This window comes from Notolabrus celidotus, chromosome 20 (genome assembly GCF_009762535.1).
Source record: "Notolabrus celidotus isolate fNotCel1 chromosome 20, fNotCel1.pri, whole genome shotgun sequence".
Classification (NCBI taxonomy): domain Eukaryota; kingdom Metazoa; phylum Chordata; class Actinopteri; order Labriformes; family Labridae; genus Notolabrus; species Notolabrus celidotus.
In genome coordinates this window covers 20,364,510-20,387,423 of record NC_048291.1, presented here as the reverse complement: position 1 = coordinate 20,387,423, position 22,914 = coordinate 20,364,510, and the positions used below count along the sequence as shown (strand labels likewise).

General features: G+C 38.6%; 1 protein-coding gene across 1 annotated transcript in view; it reads right to left on the bottom strand.

Annotated features, from left to right (window-relative positions):
• Positions 1–22,914, bottom strand: part of cpt1cb (carnitine palmitoyltransferase 1Cb) — a 54,641-nt gene that overhangs the window by 6,202 nt on the left and 25,525 nt on the right. The window contains exons 11-18 of the mRNA XM_034710944.1: positions 16,490–16,678; positions 15,924–16,029; positions 10,743–10,859; positions 2,719–2,883; positions 2,225–2,353; positions 1,890–2,045; positions 899–1,012; positions 643–735 (exon numbers count right to left, since the gene is read on the bottom strand). Coding sequence (XP_034566835.1) covers positions 643–735; positions 899–1,012; positions 1,890–2,045; positions 2,225–2,353; positions 2,719–2,883; positions 10,743–10,859; positions 15,924–16,029; positions 16,490–16,678 — 1,069 coding nt within the window. The remainder of the gene's footprint in view (positions 1–642; positions 736–898; positions 1,013–1,889; positions 2,046–2,224; positions 2,354–2,718; positions 2,884–10,742; positions 10,860–15,923; positions 16,030–16,489; positions 16,679–22,914) is intronic.

The window sequence follows — 22,914 nt, the reverse complement described above, 5'->3', positions numbered from 1 at the left end:
CTGTCATGTGCTTTTGTGGTGTTATAATTAATGAAAGCTGGTGCAACCAAGCCTCAGTTTGGATACTTTCAAGTTTAGCTGTTCCACGAATCTTTAGATGTTGATGATCCCTGAACATTGAGTGTTTGGAAGACTAAGAAAGCACTATGAGGGTTCAGCACTACTTACCATTCACGTTAGAAGCACATCTGCTTGCTACATACTCTTGCTATCCTCTCTTATAAGAAGAATAGCTGACCATTGTTTTCTTTGAATAAAGAAACCAGGTCTTTTTACTAACCAGTCTGGCTTGAGTTGATGCATAATTGACTGAATTCCACAGCTGCATGTCCACACAAGCAGGATGATGACTCATACATGCACCAATAAAAACTGGCATTTTCCACAGTTCATGCTTTCATTTTCACTCAGTTGAGTGGTTGACTGCTGTGCAAACAAAGAAAGCTTAACCCTAAAACCATAAAAAGGAACCAAGAAGATTTATCCAGTCCTGAGTGGAAAAATACTACAGCTGGAAGCACTACAATACAGAGGGAATTAGGACTGGATTTGAACTAGTTGCAAAACAACTGTGACCATGTTTACTTTAGAAGAAGCCAGTATCTAATCTGAACAGTGATGACACAAACAGGCTTAACTTACAGTATCAGAGAAGGAGTATTTGGAGGACACATGGAAGTTGATCATATCCTCGCCCACGATGATGTATGACACCCCATAGCCGTCATCAGCAACCTAACAAGACCACAGAGATGATTTAGAGTCAGGGATAACAGATGACATATTGCACTGTAAAGATATACCAAAATGTGTGTTTAGAACTATATTAGCCACATAGCTAACTTCAGGCCCAGTCTAAATTTACTGTTACATGTGGGGGAAAGTGTGCATCACTTACAGGTCCAAACCCTCCTCCCAGAGATATGTAGTCCGGGTAGTTCTTAATGTCAAACAGCTCTATCTGCTGAACTGGGGTCTGACTGGTGGAGAGACGCCAGGGCTCAGACAAAACCTGGGGTGTGAGAGAGAGTGAGGGGTGAGACAGAGAATGTGAACCTACAAGTGCTCTTTTGTATAAGAGAGTTTTTACACCGCTCTTGTAGCGTAACAATTTCCATAACACCAGCATTAAAGCAACCATCAGCCTAATGATGCTGCAGTATTGAATTGTCAGAGGTTATTTTTGTCCTATTGAAATCTTGAATGACACTTGGCAAGCAGCAGGGAGTTAGGCTATATTGATCATCAGCCAAAAAGCTAACAAAGGACAGAAGACAGATCAGAAGGGTAAGAGAGTTCTACTTTCAACAAGTAGGAAGTATGACTCCAACTCCAAAATAGCTGTCATGTGAAATGCTAAAACAGAAGTTGATGGGATGAATAACATGTAATGTCTTTCTTTAACTGAAAACAGAACAAAGACAACACAGTGAATGTTTGAAATTTTGATTTGACAAATTTGATCACTTATTTTATCCAAGTAATAGGTAACATCATATACATAGCTTTAAACTGATTATGTAAACAATTATAATATTTCTACATTTAAGTATTTGTTATTTCAGATTTAAGTGGCTGTTTGTTCTTAAAAGCTAAATGGCATTGGCACAAGCGGGTTGTATTCACAGATAATCACCATGCTAGCACTTTTCACAAAGATGGTTAAGATAATAAACATCAACATCATATCATCTGTTTGAATTATTGTAATGCATATGTTGTGTCCAAAGCTCAATATGAACTCAAACTTGTTAAGTATGATGATACTATGATGAGGCTGAGAAATATGTTTGAATAATCAAAGAAAGAAGCATATTTAGTGTCTTGTAAATGTAACTAAACGCTGGGTCAACAAGGTAAACAAAAGGTGACATATTGAATGCACTTACCTCTTTTAGGAAGGGTGACTCCACCCCCAAATATTTGGAGACCACATAAAGGCAGAAGAGATGTCTGTCGATCCCAGCTCCAGTCATAGCCATGCGATAAAGGTTCTGGTGACGCTCTGAAGCCTGTCTGAAGAGTAGTCTGCATTGGTCCGCTGCCTGTCAAAAGAAATGACACTTTTCCTTATTATACAACAAATGAATAGATATGCATTTTCCCTTCCATTTCACTAAAGCACGGCACAAAACATATTGGCAATAAATTAAAGAAATAAAAATTGTGTAAACTTTTTTTTTAAATATATATAAGAGCAGGGGATCAAGGTATTTGTTTGTACCTCTCCACTCTCCAAAGCTTTGACGAAGGCACAGCTCTCATTGGAGCAGGATCGCACAGTCTCCGTCCGGCCCTCCCTGAACAGACGGGTCATTGATGCCTCATAAGTCAGACAGAAACCTCCACGATCCTAGAGGAAGATGAAAAGAGTAAGGCATCGCAAACATGAAGTCTTTGTTGATAAACACAGAAAAGTCTGTGAGGTTATGATCATAAAACAAATCTGTCTGTCTGAGCTGGCACTATTTTTCGACGTAACTGTAAAAGGTACGCTGCCAAATCTAAAAGAGGAGGAGGAGGGAAAACAAGCCAGACCAAATAAATTAATCTAAATCAAAAGTCACACAATGTTCAATGAAATATCTTGTCTCTAGTTCAAAAGAAAACTGAAAGTGGTTTCATTTTCACACTTTCTGATGTCACAGAGCTCTCATCATTCAGCTCCTAAAATAAAACTCTGGTGTTCATATGTTGCGTGTGTGTTTAAAGTGTTACCCTGTAGTATGCCAGTTGTAAGCCAATCTGGATAAATGCATCGGGGCTGACGCGGAGCTTCTTAATCCGTCCCTTTCCGAATACGCTGAAAGGGAACACGTGGCAATCAACGTTGTCTGCCAGTGTCTGGGCAACAGCCAGGGAGCTGTGGACTTGGTCCTGAACCTGACAGACAAACAGAAGAAAGGAGGAACAAAGAGGGTCAGATGGACTTTCAAAGACATGACATGGCAGGATTGTTATACTTTGGCAGACAGTCAAGCTAACAATGTATGTATTGTCCATTTTTTTGTAGGCTCAACCTTCACTTATAAGACAACTGATAAAATAATTTTCACTTTCTTTGAAGTAATTAAAAAATGTAGAATGGTGTCATTAGCTGAGAATGTAGATTGCAGACGTTTGTTAGGCGTTACTTTTCCAGGCAATGGAGTGCTGCCAAGTTGAAGCTCTGCATTTCTATTGAGCCTTTTGTTTGAGGGTTATATTTATACCTGTTTTTTTTCTCATTGGTTTATATGAGGGTCAGTGTTCTGGGAAAGAAAAATTATTTGGCAGGTTATTCCATGAAAGTGGAACTCTGCAAACCTCAACAACATTTTTTCAGTTGGTGCAGCACTTGGTGAACACGGCACACAGTGTTCATTATCTTAACACCAGCATGTTGATAGAGACATTTTGGCCTATTGGAATCAGTATTTAGCACATTTGGTAAAACAAATACCTCGACTGACATTACTGCAGACTCTTCTTTTATTATGTTACAATGTAAATTACATTTGTTTCAGTAGTGCTCTAATTTCCCTGCCCCTGTGGACTGTGGCTTTGGAATATCTCAATATAAACAAAACACTCTCAGGTGTCTAGTAAAAAAAAATAAAATCACATGCCTTCAAATTCTAGTTATTGCCTTTTTCTGCATCACCCTCTACCCCTCTTTCCAACCCTAACAAGGTCTCAGCAGATGTCTGACTAACATGAGTCTGGTTCTGCTCGAGGTTTCTGCCTGTTAAAGGAAGTTTATCCTTGCCACTGTAACTTGCTAAATGCTGCAAAGTGCTCTGCTCATGGTGGATTAAAATTAGATCAGACTAAGACCTGCTTGATGGGACTGGATCTTTTCCTTTCTTGATGTTTGGTCTTTGTTAATAATATAACATAGAGTATAGTATAGACATGCTTGTTTGCAAAGGGTCTTGGGATTACATTTGTTGTGATTTGGCACTATATAAGTAAAGATTGGCTGATTAATTGACACACCTTCACAAATATCTTGCTTGTTCAATGTCTGAATGCTACATTCAGAATAGGGCATTTAACTTACTAGCGCCTGTATGCAGTGTGCCAAAATCAAAAACACTCATGACATTTTTTGGCACCTTTTTGGACACTAAAACGATCAGAAGTTTGGCAGCAGGGATGTTATGAATCAAAGAAACAGGAAACTGTTTTATAGCTCTCACTCCCCTTTAAGTACTTTGTGTTTAGAAACATTTACTGCACATTCCCTCACATGACGCCTGCCGAGTGAAAGCTTGGCACAACCCAAACAAACCTTTTGCTTTCATAGTCAAGCATGGTTGTGAGTAATTGATTTAACTTTCCCCACACCATTTCAGGGTTACGGTTCATTAGTTTGTTGGTACAAGGGTGATTTTATTGTTTAATCATTTGACTTGGATCAAAGTCAAGAGTTAAGTATTATGAGTGGCATGACTGCGTTAAAAGACTGGTATGTCTCACTGGCTAAGCTAGTCCCTGAACTTCTCTGCCGTGTTTGTGCCTGTTGGAGAATTTGAATGCAAATATCAGACATATGGCTTGCCGTGCTCATCCTCTAAAAGGCCAGACAAGAAATCTATGTTCCAGCTCTTTTGGTGAGTGAATTCAAGTGCTGATAAGTGTTGGTAAAGGTAATGTTTATACCAGCTTCTTAGCCCATTCAGTGTTTATCTTAGATGGATTTACCACCAGTGCATGGGAGTCAGGATAGTTGCCTGCCTTTCAACACAGGAAGGAAAGCCAAAATGAACTGACTCAGAGTCAAGCTCCCTTCTCAGAAGTTTCCAAATGAACCCACTTGACTCGCTTGGTCACATGCTTTTGGCCCTGTGCATTTGACATCTTATCATTCAACATGTACTGCAAAGCAAGTATTTAACATCATGTTGTATAACTAAAGGAAAAAGAGTGTGCTCCTCATATCAGTTCAGAGCCATTTAACTTGACCCCTGCTTAAAACACTCTTTCAGAGGGGAAGAAGGAAGACTTCCTCCTATTCAATTCATCTTTCTTATGACCTTAACGTGCAAGAACACCAGAGGGGGTCACAACAACAAACACTCTGTTTGATACACTTGTAAAATGTAGCTGCACTTTTTAACAATAAGTTAATTTGTTCATAACTCAGTGTTTCCAACACATAGATGGTACGGTATATTTTCAGCTGAACATTATTACATTTTGCATATAAAACCGCTATCTGGGATCAAATCACTCAACGACCTCTTGTCGCCTCCTGCCCTTTGCATCTGATAATTTGCAGAGCCTGACACATAGCGGAAGCACTTAAAACTGCAGTTCCTCGAGTGTCCACTTGAGGCTGGATCTGGAAGTACCAGAAACCACATACACACCCTCTCAAAAAAGCCTTATTAGCCTATTTCTCTATCGGCACACACTGTTTTGGGGTGAATTTTTTTAATAACTCAGGTGTTTAGAAGATATTAAACTTACGAGTTTTGCATCCTTACAGGCAAACTCCCGTGTCCGGTCAGTCTCCAATCCGGCACCGGATCTGATAGGTTTCTATTCTAGTCAATGTGTTAACTCCCACCGGATCCGCTCCGTTGCGTTCCAGCTGTATCTCTGATCCGGCAGGTCAGAATCCTCCAGATCAGATACGCAAGACTTCTATTTTTACCGGATGTCGGAGCACGACACATCAATATGCACAGAGCAGAAGGAGCAGCACCAAAACAAGTTAAAACATCTGGTTTATTTTCAGAATAAAAAAGTCCCTGTTATCGTCAGATTGTTTTTCACTTAACTATGACAGCAGACTGTCATAATGAGCGTAGCCAGGCCTGAAGTCAACAGGTCAGAGGTATTCAGAGGCCAGTAAAGACAATATGGATGAGGAGAGGGGTCGGATATTCATTAATGTAGTAATTACCGTGGGTCACATGACTCCAGCAGTCCGAAAGTCCTGCTCCGGACAGCTGGAGGAACGCAGCAGACCGGAGACGGACCAGACACGGTGGAAGACCTTGGTTAGAGGCACAAGTATTTTGATTGACACTCTATAGCTGTTTGCAAAGAGGCTAAAGACCCGCCTTTTTACCTCACACTAGCTCAACAGAAGTTAGCTTGCGTTCAGCATTTCAAATATGGCACCTGTCGACGATCGGCTTCAAAACAGCGCTTCAGAAATAGATGGGTGACGTCACAGATACTACGTCCATTTATTATACAGTCTATGTCTATAACCCAGTTTTGAAAGCTATGTGCAGCTGGTTGCAGTAGATTTCATTCTGCAGTATTAAAGTTTTGGATCGTTGCACAAGCTGTCATGAACACACCACTTATTCTGATTTACGACTTGAATATTTCATAATAAGCTCAACTTTGACCTACAGGGAATTGGTTGAATGAATGGTTCTCTTGACATGTGACAGACAGTGAAAAACAATGCCTTCTTTTTAGAGTTGGATGAGCTGTTTTTGGTAAGCTCCAAAGGCAAAAAGATCAGCCATGAACAGACTGCCAATCAAAATGAAACTATACTTCCAAAGATTTTTCCACCTTCATTTCCTTTCTCTTCCTTTGTTTAGCTTTTCAAACATGAAACCAACAATTAGCTCAGCGTGACAAACATGGGGGAAAATCCCTGTCTCTCCCCTAAACTGCACCTTCATTCTCTAGAGACGGATGAGCTCACTTTCGAAAGAGGGACAACTACGGGACTTTTGCCACAGGGAAGCACCTCACAGTTTTGTTTGTTTTCTCAAAGCATACAAATAGCTACTCTCACTTCCACAGCAAGGATTTAAACACTGCATGAGTCATCCTAATTTTCAAATACTCCTTTTTCTAATGAGATTTTAATGTCTCCCTGTCACACGTGAACCAGGAAATTGTCTGACATATTTCACATGTTCTATTTTAAGGTTTTAATGAAGTTGTTCATTAAATTGTGTCACTCAATAATCTTTCCTCTGTAAATCATCTGTGTGTGTCAATAGGAAAGGGATTGGCTTGGTTGGTTTGTTTATCTGAATCACTCACAAAAAAAACTCTCTACTTCCTAAATGGGCCTCTCTGAACTCTATCAACACGCAACTCTTAGAAACAGTAGTTTCCCTTTCCTCTTTACGAAAACCTGCCCACTCAGAGCAAAGAGTGCAAATAACTCAAAATCTCTCCATGAAGAGAAATGTGTCTTAACATGCACTGTCCACAGAAGGAGAGGCAGGTTTTTCTCTACACTGACATACATAGTAGTGTTTGTCAGAAGAAGACAAATTAGTCACAAATTGTAAGAAGGCTTTGAAGCCCCACGCATGCCAGATCAAAAAAAAAAAAGAGCCATATGTGTCACCCATCGTCAGCTGGAGCCATGTTGGTAATGCTGAACTCAGCCAAACTTAGTGTGAGGTAAAGAGGCGGGGTTTGAGCCTCCTAGCCAACAGCTACAGTGTTCCTGCCAGCCAGTCAAGTCAGTCATGTCCTTAAATGGGCAAAACTCGCTATCTTAATATCTTCTGAACCGTCGCGTTAGAAAAATTCACCCCCCGAAGTGTGTGCCGATAAAGAAATTAGCTCTTCAGACCGAAGATGTTTTTTGAACCAGGCTGTAAACATGTTTATTTCTGCTGTAAAGATAGTCTTTTTTGAATGGGTGTGTATGTGGTTTCTGGTGTTTCTGCAGCCAGCCTCAAGCAGATTCTCGATGAACTGCAGTTTGTAACACTTTCGCATGGGCTTCATATTTTAAGACCGGAGGTTGCTGCTTGGTGCATCCCTAGTCCTGAGCTGAGCTACAAAGAACTTCATTACCAGAGTGGACTTAGTAGACTTAGTTGGAACAGATCACTTTATGAGAGAGTCAACACTCTGCAATGATCAAAACCCAGCTGAGAGTGATACTGGTGTGTTGGATAGTGTAAGACAATAAAGTCAACATCATTTAAATAACTCTGTATATAGAGTATCAAAGACAACTCTGCATACAATGCAATGAAACACCACCCACAACTAAATTCTTAAGCCGATTGAAGAAACATTGAACACAGTGTCTTGGTTCCTTTGCACTGTGATCCTGGAAAGGTTACAACAACTTGGCTAACTTGATCAGGATGTCAGAGGGAGGTGAGCTCCCCTGCAGGAAACAGATAAGGCCTTCTAGACTGGGCGCTTGCCCAGCATGAAAGTTGTGTCCCGTGAGCTGCACGTTTTAGGTGGTAACATATGAAATCAAAGTTCTTATCAAATTCATGTGTTTACTCCCTGGCTATTCGTTTACGCTGAAGTCCATGTGACAATTTTTTCCCTGACCCACATCTCAAGATGACTGAAGAGGAAGCAGGCTTAAACAGTCTCAAATCCTTTGCTGCGTCTTTAATGAAACCCAGAAAGCATTTGGATAGATGCTAACTGCCATCAGAGACTTGTCTATGATTCCCAGCTGCAATCTGGTATTTCTTTAAGTTGCAGAGTTTAAGGAGAGTTGGATAAGTTGTTATTACCATGCTTAGCTGTAACATAACAACAGTGATATGTACCAGCAGGGGCGTGTCCAGACTTTTTTTTTTGACTGTGGTGGCCCAACTTTGGCTCGGTCTGTTTCCACTACTCATATCTACTTTAACTACTTACATTGATGCTATCGTACAGATGTTATATTCCCATGTATAATATTCTTCTTTATTTGTTTTTATTTTGAAGTTATATTTTTGGGGCTTTTTACACCTTTAATAGAGAGGCGAGGATTGTGGATAGAACTGGAACTTGGGGGAAAGAGTGAGGGAATGACATGCAGGGGAAGGGGCCACAGGCTGGAATGGAACATGAGCTGCCTGCTATAAAGGGGGAAAAACAGAACCATTAGGCTAAATCCACACCCCATGTATAATATTCTTAAAGCCTCTGGTAACCTAAATCAACAAAACCTTTCTAACTATGACATTTCTAGTCTTATTTATCAGAAATATATTAGGACTGAACTTTATTCCATTTTTTAAGATTGAAAATGTTCTGATGCTCGGTTAAAGTGGGCGGGGCTTACTTGGATATTTATTACGTAATAAATATCGAACCAATCACAAGTAAAACAGTAGGTCAAGGCCACACGATCAACCAAACAATTCCACTCCAGCCGGCGTGCTGCTCCCTCCCCACGTCGCCTTTGCTGTTGTCTTGTTTGCTAGTCATGTACTGCCTGTAATCTGTCTGTACAGCTAGAGCTGGGTGATGTTGAAATAGGTGTTATCACGATAACATTTTTCATATCAGTTGATATCGATAATCATCACGATAAATATCAAATCATTATTTCATTTCAATCTAAATGCAGATTTTTGGTCCTTGGTGAAAGACAGTTTGTATCTAGATTTGGTTCTCTGATAAGCTTCTTGAATCCCTCATTTTTGACAGTGTTAACAGGAAGTGGGTCTTTTGTGTAAAATGAAATTTCAGTGAAGTTTTAGTTTGTAAATTCTTATTTTTTTCAGATAATTTTCATAATTTGATTTAGATTTACATGAAAGATATATAAAATTGTGTACTGTGTATCAGTTTATAGAGTTTTTAGTAGTGCACTTCCCTTTAAGGTTACTAAAGGTTGCAGGCAAGAGTGGTATTGTTTCCCGCAGTTAATGCATGACGGTTATTCAGTTTTCAGTTGTACTGCAGCCACGGTGGACATTTAACGTGTCAGAAATGTCGCCTACCTCTTACCCTGCTACATGATTGCCTGTTCAATGCTGTCTTCTTCTTCTTCTGTCTAATTTTGGGTGGCAACAAGCGTTTAAGGCACATTAGTGCCCCATCTCTTTCCAGTGGTTGGGGAGGTGTAGTTACAGGTTTATTTATATCACATTTATCTCGAACATGTGTTATATTTATAGAAATTTTTTTTATCAATAATTATTGTTATCGAATTATCCCCCAGCCCTATGTACAGCTATCTCCCTGCTCTTTGCACCACTGTGCTCGTGTGTGCTGTTCATTCACTGGTGAAATGACAGCTTACTGCTGTTCTTCTATTTCACTAACTGCGGTGGATTTGGGGAAACAAAAGGCCACGCTCTAGTTTCCGCTTATGGTTTAGTTTGATTGACGTGTCAAACACAAAGTTAGCTGTCACGCCCACACAGTCCTGAGAAATGGTCTGAACTGGAAAATAAGCTGTTTTTGAACAATGTTTTTTCTTAGTTATGGATGTTTATTTTCACTCAGATTTTTGTTGATGCTTAATTCCACATTCAATTTTGATAATTCTATATGAATTTTAAATTTTCCAAGTCACATTCCAGAGGCTTTGACTTCAAAGTGTGACACACCAATCAAATTTACTACAAACTTTGATTAATCTACTGCGGTCTAGTACAGCATGTGTTGTTTGTGCAGTTCAGTATAGAACATTGCATAGAAGTCAAAAACAAAATCTAAATTCTAGCCTTGTGTGGCTTTGCAAATTACATTGTAACACATGTTTAGTCCAAAGAACAAGGCATGCTTGTGAGAAAACATGATGTAAAAACACCTGTGTACAGTTGTGTAAGAAGATGCTGGTTGCATGTCAGTGGTCTTGTGATTTGATCCAGCTCAAACAGGTTTCAGCAGGAAATATTTTAAAAATTCACTACTACATCACAACACTGTAGGATAAGATCTCATTCTCTCACGAAGCATCTGCTTGAACCCAAATGCTGGGTGCTGATAACAACAGAAATAGATGATGTTGAGATCAGAGAGTTTTGGCAAACATGCAAGATATATAGAAACATGCAGGGGATGCGTACCTCTGAGGGGATATCCCAGGTGAGTCTCTGAGGGAGGGGTAGTGATAGGTCCACCTCACCTTTGCAGTGTCCGTCCTCATTGTATTTCAGCTGGAAGGCATCTGTGGCCAGGGTGTACTAGAGGAGAGAACAGACATGTTAATGTTTACAAAAAGTATGTAACACACAGTCTACTCTACTCTTTCATCTTAAAATCTCTCCTTCATTTCTGTCTTCTAGAATACAGAGACCCTGAAAGTTCAGGGTTGGTTAGAAGAAACTTCTTTGCATCGTTGTCCTACATTGTGAAATAAAGTACTGACAGAGCAATAAAATGTGTGTATTGTATAATTTGAATAATATGGGGTCATTTTACAGCTGTTGTGTATAAGTGTGCATCATATTATGACACTTCCAATGTCAACTAGCAGAGTTTAATGAACCTTTTTACTCTTAGCTGTGAGCAGCTGCTTGTGTTGCTGGGATGATGACCCAAATCAGAATCAAATCACCCTATTTCCAAATATCCTCTTTATTTTTTTAAGTATGAAATATCTTCTCGAGATCGCTGACCCAACTCAATCATTGCCCAAGTGTCAGGAGACTGCAGAAAGTATTTCAAGGCAATGCAGAAAAAACTTCCAACTCTGAGTTTCATTTTTAATTCCTTTCACCTTACTTTTCTTGTCTATATATTTTCACAACAGGCATTATAGGGATATTACAATCTTTTTGAAGTGACGTTTTATGAGTTTTATGTCACTACTAAATGCACTAACCACAGAATCACTCAATATTTAGTTTAGTTGTATTTTTGTCACTTTGAACCCGCAGACCTGAACAGCTGATCAGTGCGCTGCAGGCAGAAGAGCACGTCTGTGTTGTATCCGCAAATAGTGCAAACAAAAACAGGCTTTCTGGTGGCAAAGGGAAGTGCTGAAACATCCCAAGTAGAGGGTATACCTAAATCGGGATGAATGCGTGAGTGGGTAAATTACATGGCACACTTGGCCCCATCTGCAGATAACTGTAGCCTAGCTTGCTTGCCGTTTCTCCCTGCAGTTTCTCATTAAAGGGGCCGAGCTGAGCGGCATCCTTTATGACTAGTACAATTACTAGTAACATACAACTCATACAACCCTATTTAAAAATAAATAAATATCCCTTTAAGCCACATTTTGTGCATTGCAGTTGACTAGAAGGATTAAAACCACCATTTTCACTATTTGATACTCAAAAATAAGTGTTGAATCAATCGGATGACTCACAACCGATTAATACGAAATGATACAGCATGATCTGATTCTTTGGTAGTCAATAAATTGCAGGACGATCATCATGATACATCATGATATCTGATTAACTGAACCTCTTACAGCTCCAGTTGTTTTTGCAGTGATGCCAAAAACTGCAGCTGGGATTTTTCCAGTCAGCTTCTATTCTTCCATAGCCTTCAGTAAGACTTCTGCAATATGAGCCAAGAGTGAGTCACACTAATTCGTAGCACTCAGGAATGCATCTCCCGCTAGTTATCAACAACAATGGGCAATATGAGTAACAAAAGACTCCCATGGCCCGTGAAGTCCAGCCATCGAAAGTGGGTCTAACTCTGCAGAATGGAGTGCATTCTCTCCTCAACAAAAAGAGCATAAATAGCGCTCTTTTCTCACCTTTCTTCACTCCTTTTTATTGCTGTTCGACACAATCACACTTGTCAATCATCACGTTTTCTTCATGCATGTCATCAGCGCCACTAAGAAGAGACAGGGAGAACTATTTGGAGAGTCTTCATATTGATATTCCGTGTAGGGATGGGCGGTAATTCGAAAACGATATTATCGTGATATAATTTTTCTCAATATAAATATATGTTCGATAAAAATGTGATACATTTAAACCTGTAATTAAATCCCCCAACCACTAGAAAGTGAGGGGGTGCTTATGTGCCCTAAGTGCTAGTTACCACCCAACATTAGCCAGAAGAAGAAGAAGGTATTGAACAGCTCATCATGTTGCAGGGTGAGTGGTAGGTGGGCTTAAAGACGTTTGGAGCGGAATGTAAACACAGCTGGAAAGAGCAACAGTGACACTGAAGAAAATGCGAATCCTACCAGCTCAAAGAAGAGTCGTTAATCCGACAATCTCAATCAGGATGTGGGTGAAGGAGGAGCACGGAGACAACTTCTGCTGCGCATTTCAGACACGTTTAATGTACCTCCGCAACCGTAGTACAACTAAACACTGAATAACCGTGATGCATTCACTGCACTGTGGGAAACAAAAGTACTCTACTAAACTAATACACAGAATACTATTTGATATATCTTTGCTGTAAATTTATATCACGTATCAATGATCTTAACCTGAGAAAAAAAGATTCAACAAACTTAAACTTCACAAAAGTCTCATCTTACACAAAATACCTGCTTCCTGTTAGCAATGTCAAAAATTGGGGATTCAAGAAGTTTATCAGAGAACTAAATCCAGATACAAGCCAACAAACCGTCTGGTTCCTCCAACCTTTACTCAGGAGAAAAAATCTGCCTTTAAATTTAAATGCAATAATGATTTGATATCTATCGTGATAATTATCGATATCGACTGATATTAAAAAAGATGTTCTCACGATAAAATTTTTCATATCGCCCAGCTCTAATTTCGTGTGTCAATAATTGCATCAGATCACACAAATCATGGCAACGGTATATCATATCGATATTTTGTTCCACCCTCACTCAAAAGTATTCAAATGGTCACATCTGCATGCTTTTTAGGACTCAAATAACGACACTATGTAGCTCCATGATGTGAAATCCAAGGTGTTTTCACACTTTGCAAACATCTACAGCATATTAGCTTCAAAATGACTTACAGATCAAATAGAGATTTGGATCTCTTGTTCGCAGCAAGGGTTGTCTGTGAACTATAAAGATGAAAAAAACAAATGACTCATTCTGCTAAACAACCATAAAGTTGGTCCTCTGAAAAGGTTAAAAACAGGTCATCTAGCAGAATTCCATTCCTATCTTGTGCCTCACCACAGTGGGTGTAATCATTTCACATTTATTTTCTGTTTCAATGTCCTGTATGCACCTCAGCAGGCCCACACAATGCATGGAAATTAACGCCACAGCACCACAGTGGGTTCACTTTCCATCATGTCTCGTGCTCCCACACAAACAGCAGTGGACATTAGCTGCCTTTGTACACATCTTCTTCTTTAGCCATCACACTAAGGTTTCTTTCCACTGCCGCCTCTGCTCTTTCCTTCGCTGTCAGATATTTTTATCCTTTGTCTGACATATCATCTAATCTTATACCTTGACATTTATTTATAATATAGTTGAAAAGATACTTGACATTGCCTTTTCCAGACGGCCCTCACTTGATTTTCTACAAAAGGTACTGGTCTGCTTTCAGTCCCAAGAGTCAGAACGAAACATGGTGAAGCAGCGTTTAGTCATTATGCACCACATATCTGGAACACACTCCCTGAAAGCTGTAGGTCTGCTCCAACTCTCATCTCTTTTAAATCAAAGATTAAGACTTTTTTATTTGCCACTGCCTTCCTATCTTAGCTCATTTTAACCCACTTTAAATTAACATTTTAATGTAATTTTTAATATATTTCTAATTTTACTTTTCTTTTCTGTTTTATTATATTTGTCATTTTAATTGTGTTCTTTTATGTCTGAATGTCTGCAATGCTTTTAATGTTTCAGTGTAAAGCACATTGAGTTGCCCTTGTGTATGAAATGCACTATACAAATAAAGCTGCCTTGCCTTGCCTTGCCTTGCCTAACTGTCCTATAGTAGTGATGGCCATGATTTTAAAACTAGACATGCTTCTAGAGGATGCTTTACACTTCCACCCACAAATACAACGCAGCATACTGCTTTGTACAGAGGCATTAAGATGTGGAATAGTCTTCCATCTGCTTTTACTGGTTCAACAAGTAAAATGTAAAAGTATCTAGTGTCACAGAGTCCCCTTTAAAATGTTATGTAAGTAAGACTAATATGAAGACCCACTAGGTCAATAGAGGGAATGATGGTGAATAATGATGATAATTATAGTTGTGGTTATTGTTATAAGTATTATCATTTTTATCATGATTATTATCATCATGATCACTATTATTATTATTCATAATAATAATAATAATAATAATAATAATAGTAGCAGTAGTAATAGTAGTAGAAGTAGTAATAGTAATAATAGTAGAAGAATAACAGTAGGAACAGTAGGAGTATAAGAAGCAGTAGCAATAATAGTAGTAATAGTAGTAATAGAAGTAGTAATGATGATAATAATAATAATAATAATAATAATAATAATAATAATAGTAGTAGAAGAATTAGTAGCAATAGTAGTAACAGTAGCAGTTGAAGAAGAAGTAGTAATAATAATGATGATAGTAGTAGAAGAAGTCGTAGTAATAGTTGTAGTAATAGTAGTTGGAGAAGATGAAGTAGTAAAAATAGTACTAGTAGTGGTAATAGTAGTAGAAAAATAAGTAGTAATAGTAGTAGTTGTAGTAATAGTAGTAATAATAATAATAATAATAATAATAATAATAATAGGAGACGAGTAGTAGTAGTTGTAATAATGGTAGTAGTAATAGTAGTACAAGAAGAAGTAGTAGTTACAGTAGTAGTAATCATAGTAGTTTTAGAAAAAGTAGTAATAGTAGTAGTTGTAGTAATAGTAGTAATAATAATAACAGTAGTAGAAGAAGTAGTAGTAATAGTGGAAGTAGTAGAAGAAGTAAAAGTAATAGTAGTAGTAGTTATAGTAGTTGTAGAATTAGTAGAAGTAATAGTAGTAGTAGTATCTAATGTGTGGTCTCAGTATGAACCTTTAACATTGTTATTTTAAGCTTCCTCATGTAAGGCATTTTGTTAAATAGATTAATGTACTTTAGGCACATGTGAGATTATCGATATGGTTTATAATAGGTTTATTGTGGTCTTGGTTTTGTATCTTGCTCATTATTGTTTTAAAATGTTGCCTTGTATTTTTAATATTAATCATGTAACCTGTTTGGATTGTACACATTTGCATGAGTAGGCCAAAGGAAGAGTAGTTGTTACCTTGGTAGTAACTAATGGGGATCCAAATAAATAAATCAAGTCAGAAGCTGTGGATCACTATGTGGATACATTTTGGACAAAAACTTAGAAACACAAAAACACACACACCTCCCAAAGGTGGGCCACTGTTGGTGCATCAGCCCAGGAGTGCTCTGCATTCAGTCCACTCTTCCCGTTCTTGTAGATCACAATGGAAAAGGATTTATCAAACCACCTGGAGGACGAGCAAAATAGGGAGAGAAGGGGTAGGGGTGAGACAATAATATTCCTTGTATCCAAAATTCCAACGACACACTCTTGCACAAGTGAAATATTTTGATTTGACTAAATACCCAGTGGAACCAAGGGTAAGATCTTATTGCCTATACCCACATTTGTCCTTAAATTTCGGACTTATATAACTTTAATCTGTTGTTTTCTGACTTGTTTCTCACGTGCTTGGAAAGTCAAGAAGACTCATCTTTTTTATTAAGGATGGTTAAAAGAACCCTTTCTGTAGGGCTGATATTGGGCACACTCACACTTGCAGATTAAAAAGTCTTTGACATAGTAAGGCCTCATCATTGGTTACTCTGGGGACTCAAAAATGAGACTGTGGTGTGAGATAGGCTACACACTATCTTTGGTTAAGATCTCTACGGCCATCTAATTTCTTTCCTCCGTAGATAACTCACCTATCGTAACATTTCCCGTGGAGCAGGGACTTGGCGTAGCGGTCCAAATTGCCTGCGGGGTCCTCTCCCCTCATGCCTTGTTCCTCATCGTCCAAAGTAACAAAGAAGGCAGCTCTCTCGATGGCGTCAAGGGAGCGCTTGTTGATACCAGAGCTGAAGTACTGTTTCCTCATGTGAGCCCATGGAACTCTGAGGGGAGGTGGTAACACACAGTCATCCAGACATCAGGCCATACTGACTTTAAATACACAGATCAGATATTGAGGTGATGAATAATTGATGTTTTATTTGTTAAAAATAGTCACAGCATTATTGTTCTTCTGATATTCTAGAATCTGAAACTTCAGAATGTGTTTCAAGGAAAAAAAACAAAGTAAAGGTGGTTTATGACAGGGGTTCCCAAAGTGTGGTTCGGGACCCCCTGGGGGGTCACGAGACAAAAATGGGGGGTCTGAGATGTCCTCGTGAGATGATTTTGCTTTTAAGCTATCTAAAAATATGTATTATTATCTATTTTTGTTAATTTACACTCTTTGTTTATTTACCTTGTTTTCTTATGTTTATCTTCCCTTTTGTTTGTACGGTTTATTATTATTATTATTATCATCATTGTCATCATTATCATTTTATATTAATTTATTTTTTTACTCTCTTTGTTGGTTTTGTATTACTTATATATATAATTTGTTAACTTGTGGTGAACAAAGACATACTGAAAAAATGCAAAAAAAAAAGTTGATTGTTAAAAGTGATATAATAGTTAATTTTACCCATTAGAGTAAAATAAAATCGACAAAAATAGTGGCTAAACTTGAAATAAAATGTTGAAAATAGAAAATGTAATGAGTTTTCTGTCTCTCTTTTTGCCAGATGACTCCTAAGTTTAGGGTTAGGGAACAGTTAGTTATCTAAAGCATCAGTAGCAGTACGTTAATTCATAACGGCACAGGAAACACAGCCACATGCTCATATAGGTAGGCTAATTTTCTGCAGACCAGCTGAATGAAGCCACATTAAATCACTTTGAGGGACAGTTGGTGTCACAAGTCTTTGGCATCTATATTTTGGGGGTCGCAGGCTGAAAAGTTTGGGAACTCCAAGTTTATGAGGTTAGGGCTGGGAGATAATTCGATAACGATAATTATTGTGATATATTTTTTCTCAATATAAATAAACTGTTCAATAAAAATTAGATATATTTAAAATCTGTAATTACACCCCCCCAACCACTGGAATGTGAGGGGGTGCTAATATGCCTTAAACGCTAGGTGTCACCCAACATTAGACAGAAGAAGAAGATGGCACTGAACGGCCAATCATGTCGCGGGGTGAGAGGAAGGTGGGGCTTAAATACGTTTGGAGCAGAATGTAAACACAGCTGAAATGAGCAACACTGGAGAAAACGCGAAACCTACCAGCTCAAAGCAGAGTCGTTAGTCTGACACTGAGCTGACCCTGGCTTTATCTATTAACTTCATACACTTCGTTAAATCTACTTTTAGGATGTTGGTGAAAGAGGAGCACGGAGACAACTTCTGCTGTGCATTTCAGACACGTTTAATGTACCTCTGCAACCGTAGTACAACTGAACACTGGATAACAGTGATGCATTCACTGCACTGTGGGAAACAATAGTACTCTACTAAACTGATACACAGAATACAATTTGATATCTTTGTTGTACATTTAAATCAAATTATGCAAATTATCTCAACCTGAGAGAAAAAAATATATACAAACTAAAACTTCACAAAAATCTCATCTTGATATTTATCGTGATGATTATCGATATCGACTGATATGAAAAATGTTTTTGTGATGACATCAATTTTAACATCGCCCAGCTCTATATGAGGCAGTTAGAAACAGATCTTGGTAAGAACTTGAAAGACGTGTTTCATGCGGTGCCTTTCACTCAACAAGGAAATGGTTTTCTGGTGGGTTTGTCTTTTTTTTTTTTCTGCGTCTTTGAAAGCTGCAGATCAGATAATTTTACGTCATCATAAAAACATGCAGGTCTCAAAGGTATATAGCCCCACTCCGCAGGGTGTGCTCTGTTAGTTTCTCTCTTGCTTCACTCAGTGACGACATGCACAGATTGATCTCGTGCTCGTTCTGGATTCTTAGGAATACGTTTCGACTGGGGTCTTATCTGTACACAGACAGGCACACACCCACACAACACACAGTCTCATTTCCTGGTCCAAGTCTTTAAATCACATGCATTACTCATTGTTAATTTGCTGATGCATGCTCTCTTTTTCATCTCTACCTGGATCTTTTGGTCTGTTTCTCTTCTATGAACTCTAACCCCTGTGTTCCTCTATTCTGATGTCTCTTTTTACTGCCACACAATGGAGAGTAAAACCTCAACTGTTAGTATTGCATAATCGATATTTAGTGAGATTCAGACTGGGAAAAAAAACTGTTACCCAACTTCTGTTTGAATTATGCTAATTAATTAACACAAATTAAATTACGATATGAAAACTTTGACCATTCCACTTGTCCTGATCATCTCTCTCTGCACTACATTTGATCTGATTGGGGGGATATATCTGGAACAAAAAGATGAACGTGAGCATCAGCTGTGCACAGTTTGGTGAGGTCTGCTGAGGCGAGTGTGTTCTGGTGCCATCCGGTGCTCAGACTCAGGCAGCTAAAGCACATGTTAACGGCAACACACAACATTTAACAGTCTGAGGGGATTAATTTCTTACAAGGTTGTCAGTCTGCTAGACTGACTGAATAAAGGGTCCGGATAAGGTTCCAATTCAGGGTAGGGTTTTTATTTTTGGCACTGAGGATTAGACATCCTTTGACCGTCTATATTCTTTCCCTCTTTTATTTATTTATCTATTCTTTTCACTTGCTTTGGGAATTCCAATGTGAGGCAACTCCTTTCACTTCCACAATGTGTGAAAAGGACAGTGTAGACAACAAAGAACTTCCTGTGAAATATGGTGTAATCTTTCACTTTCACTCTTTGACCCGCCGATAAATACGACTTCGAACAAATTCTTTCAACACACAAAAATATATTTTCAAAACGGAAGAATTCAACTTAAAACACATGCAATCTGCTTTTTTGTTTGCGTAAAAAAAAAAAATAACACTTGTTTCCCTTCAGTGATTACAAAAGAACATTGTAAACAGACTTTGAAAAGCTATCGGAAAAAACTCCTTCAATCAGGTTTTCAGGTTGGCTAGTCTAGTTTAAAGAGGACAATGAGAGTCACGTAACCAGGATGGAGCCATCTGAGCAGGGACTGAAACTGATAACATTTTATTGATGCAGTGATACTAATGCCATTATTGATTAATCTCATTCATATTCATTCCCTTATCAATTCCTGTGGATTTTCTACCTCCGGCTAATGTAAACACAGGTTAAAACACACATACTGTAGGAGCTATTTGTTTATTTTTGTTATTAAGTTGTTAATTAAGTTCACAATTAATAAGTATTATCAGTAGTTAGATTTTTTCTAAACTTTACTTTTTTTAAATTAATTTGAGTTAGATTTTGGGGATATATTTCTGCTAGTCATTTGTTTAGTATCTTTATATTTTTTGCATATTTAGGCAGCAGGAGCCGTGATGTTTCTTTGTCGTTTTGTTTTGCTTGCTTGTCCTGAAATCTGCTATAAGAGACGCTGAACTTTTGAATTGACATCAGACTTCTTTTGCCTACATATAATACATTCCCACGGTGCATCAGTGACCATTTTGAGTTTGATATTTTGATGATTCATTGAGTTATTTAATGACAAATGGGCACTACACGTACCCTTATCGGGAATTTGGAAGCACTCCTTGGCTGGTGTTTTGGTTTAAAGAGCTTCCCTGTTAACTGCTGACTTTCACCTGAATGTGTCTTTGATTGTCATAGATATGACACCTATTCAAAAACTCTCATGAATGCTGTAAGGTTTTCATTAAAGAAGTATATTTCGTCATTATGTTGAAAAAATAAACCAGGATGTATTTGCGTGAACTCTTTTCTTGTTTCAACCAAGAGGCAACCTTCGGCCGTGAGAATTGAAGCCAGAGTTAAAAACTGCAGTTTCTCAAGTGTCCGCTTGAGGCTGGCTCTTGAAGTACCGGAAACTACATACACAAATTAATATAAGCTGATCTTTACAGCAGAAATAAACACGTTTACAGCCTGGCACAAAAAAAACAAGTTTAATCTGGATAGCTCATTTCTCTCGGCATACAATGTGCAGGGGGTGAATTTCTTTCATCACGCGGCATTTTCGAAGATATCCAGATTACAATTTTCTATTATGAGAGGCACAGCTGACTTGATTTACTGGTGGGACCACTGCAGCTGTTGGCTAGGAGGCTCAAGGCCCACCTCTTTAACTCACACTAGCTAGGGGATCATTAAGCATAAAAGCGTATGATGTCAGTGGCTCAAACTAGTTGAAACTGCCTACCCTGGAGGACTCACTGTTATCATATCAATGCACAGAAAGAAGTTTAATTTGGTGTCAGTTTATCTAAAATAAGGGAGAAAAGTCCAGAGAAGTGAAAGGCACGTATTCATGTTGTTCTGTTCCCCCTTTTTTCTGTTGTACGTCACCTTCAGTGGAAATGTGAGCAATAAGAGCTGAGTTAGCTCCTTTCAAGAGGCTACAGATGATCACTTAAATCAAAATAATTTCTTAATCTGTATTTGGTGTAAAAATGACTAACTTCTTATGTAAGTAAATGTAAAATGTGGGATAATGTGAGAGAGCAAGTTGTTTTAGCCAAATGGAACAACAACAGGCTTGTACTGTGTCCCAAAAGCATGCAATGTGAGCAAGCGCCAGCAATGACATCAGCTGGATTCTTGCCCTAATGGATGCAAACCCATTTTTCAACCTTCGTTTTATCTCTTTAACTACAAACTTTTAACATTTTTTATAAACTTTAAATATTTTCTTTTCATTTATTTGAACAAACTAAGTTATAATGGAACATTTTAACCTTCTTGATCTTATATTTTAAAATATTTTTATCTTTTAATGATTATGTTTTTTAAATGTCATACTTAAATTGGTTATTTTCTGACAAGGTATGGTGTTATGGAATTCAGGGGATATTGGATGTATTAGCTATTGGGCATACGGGCCCTCTGCGGGGTGTAAAGTGGTCTGAGCCAGCTTCTCCATAAAAATGTGTTTGCTCAGTTATTTCAGTCAATCAACTCTTCTCCGAGAATTTCTCTCCTCTCCTTGAGAAGTGTAAACTAGACTTTGTTAGGTGGTCTGGTCTCCCGTTATCCCTGATGGGTCGAGCCAGTTTGGTTAAAATGGTTGTCTTACCAAAGTTCTTGTATCTTTTTTCACATATTCCTGTCCTAATTAAGAAGTCATTTTTTAGATTGCTCGACCAATTAATAAGTTCTTCCCTCTGGGGCAACAAAAATCCACGCATCAGAAGATCAGTGCTACAGCTCCCCAAAGCTCTTGGTGGCTTAGCATTGCCCAATTTCTTACACTATTACTGGTCCTGTAATATTTATAAACTGTTATACTGGATTAGTGATATAGCAGACGACATGCGCCCCGTGTGGGTGGATATGGAACTTGCTTCCTCTAAACTCTCTCTCCACTCCCTGGTTTGCTCTCCACTCCCTTTGACTTCCTCTAACTTCACCTCTAACTCGGTTGTTATTAACTCAGTCAGGATCTGGATTCAAATTAGGAAAAGCCTAGGCCTTCATAGGGCCTCAGACCTCTCCCCCATTGTAAACAATCACCTATTTCTGCCATCTTGCACTGATTCGACCTTTCGTACTTGGTCTGACAAAGGGATAGCAACACTTAAGAACCTTTACAACCAAAGGACTTTTATGTCCTTTCCGGAGCTCTCCAAAAAATTCGACTTACCTACATCCCACCTATTTCGTCCCCCGGAAACTCTAATGCACTCTCTACTGGCTCTCGATCCTGAACGAAAGCGGCTAATCTCAAGTATCTACAGCCTCATTAATGTTACCAATAACAGCCCAGCGCCCTGCCCCAGGGACTCTTGGGAGCAGGAGCTGGGAACCACGCTTCCTGATGTTTATTGGCAACAAGTTTTACGTTCGGTTCACTCCTCCTCAATCTGTGCAAGGCACGGCCTCCTACAGTGTAAAGTTGTACACAAAGCTCACTACACTAATTTGAGACTATCTAAGATTTATCCCAATGTAACTGACTCATGTAATAGGTGCAAACAATCCCCGGCCGACCATTCTCATATGTTTTGGTTCTGTCCCAGGCTTGCCACATTCTGGTCTGAAATATTTCAAACGCTTAGCAGAGCATATTCTATAACTATCGCTCCTGATCCTCTGCTGGCCTTGTTTGGCGCCCCCCTGCAGCCTGTTACATCTAAAATCATGCAGACTGTTCTTGCCTTTACTACCCTCTTGGCCAGGCGACTTA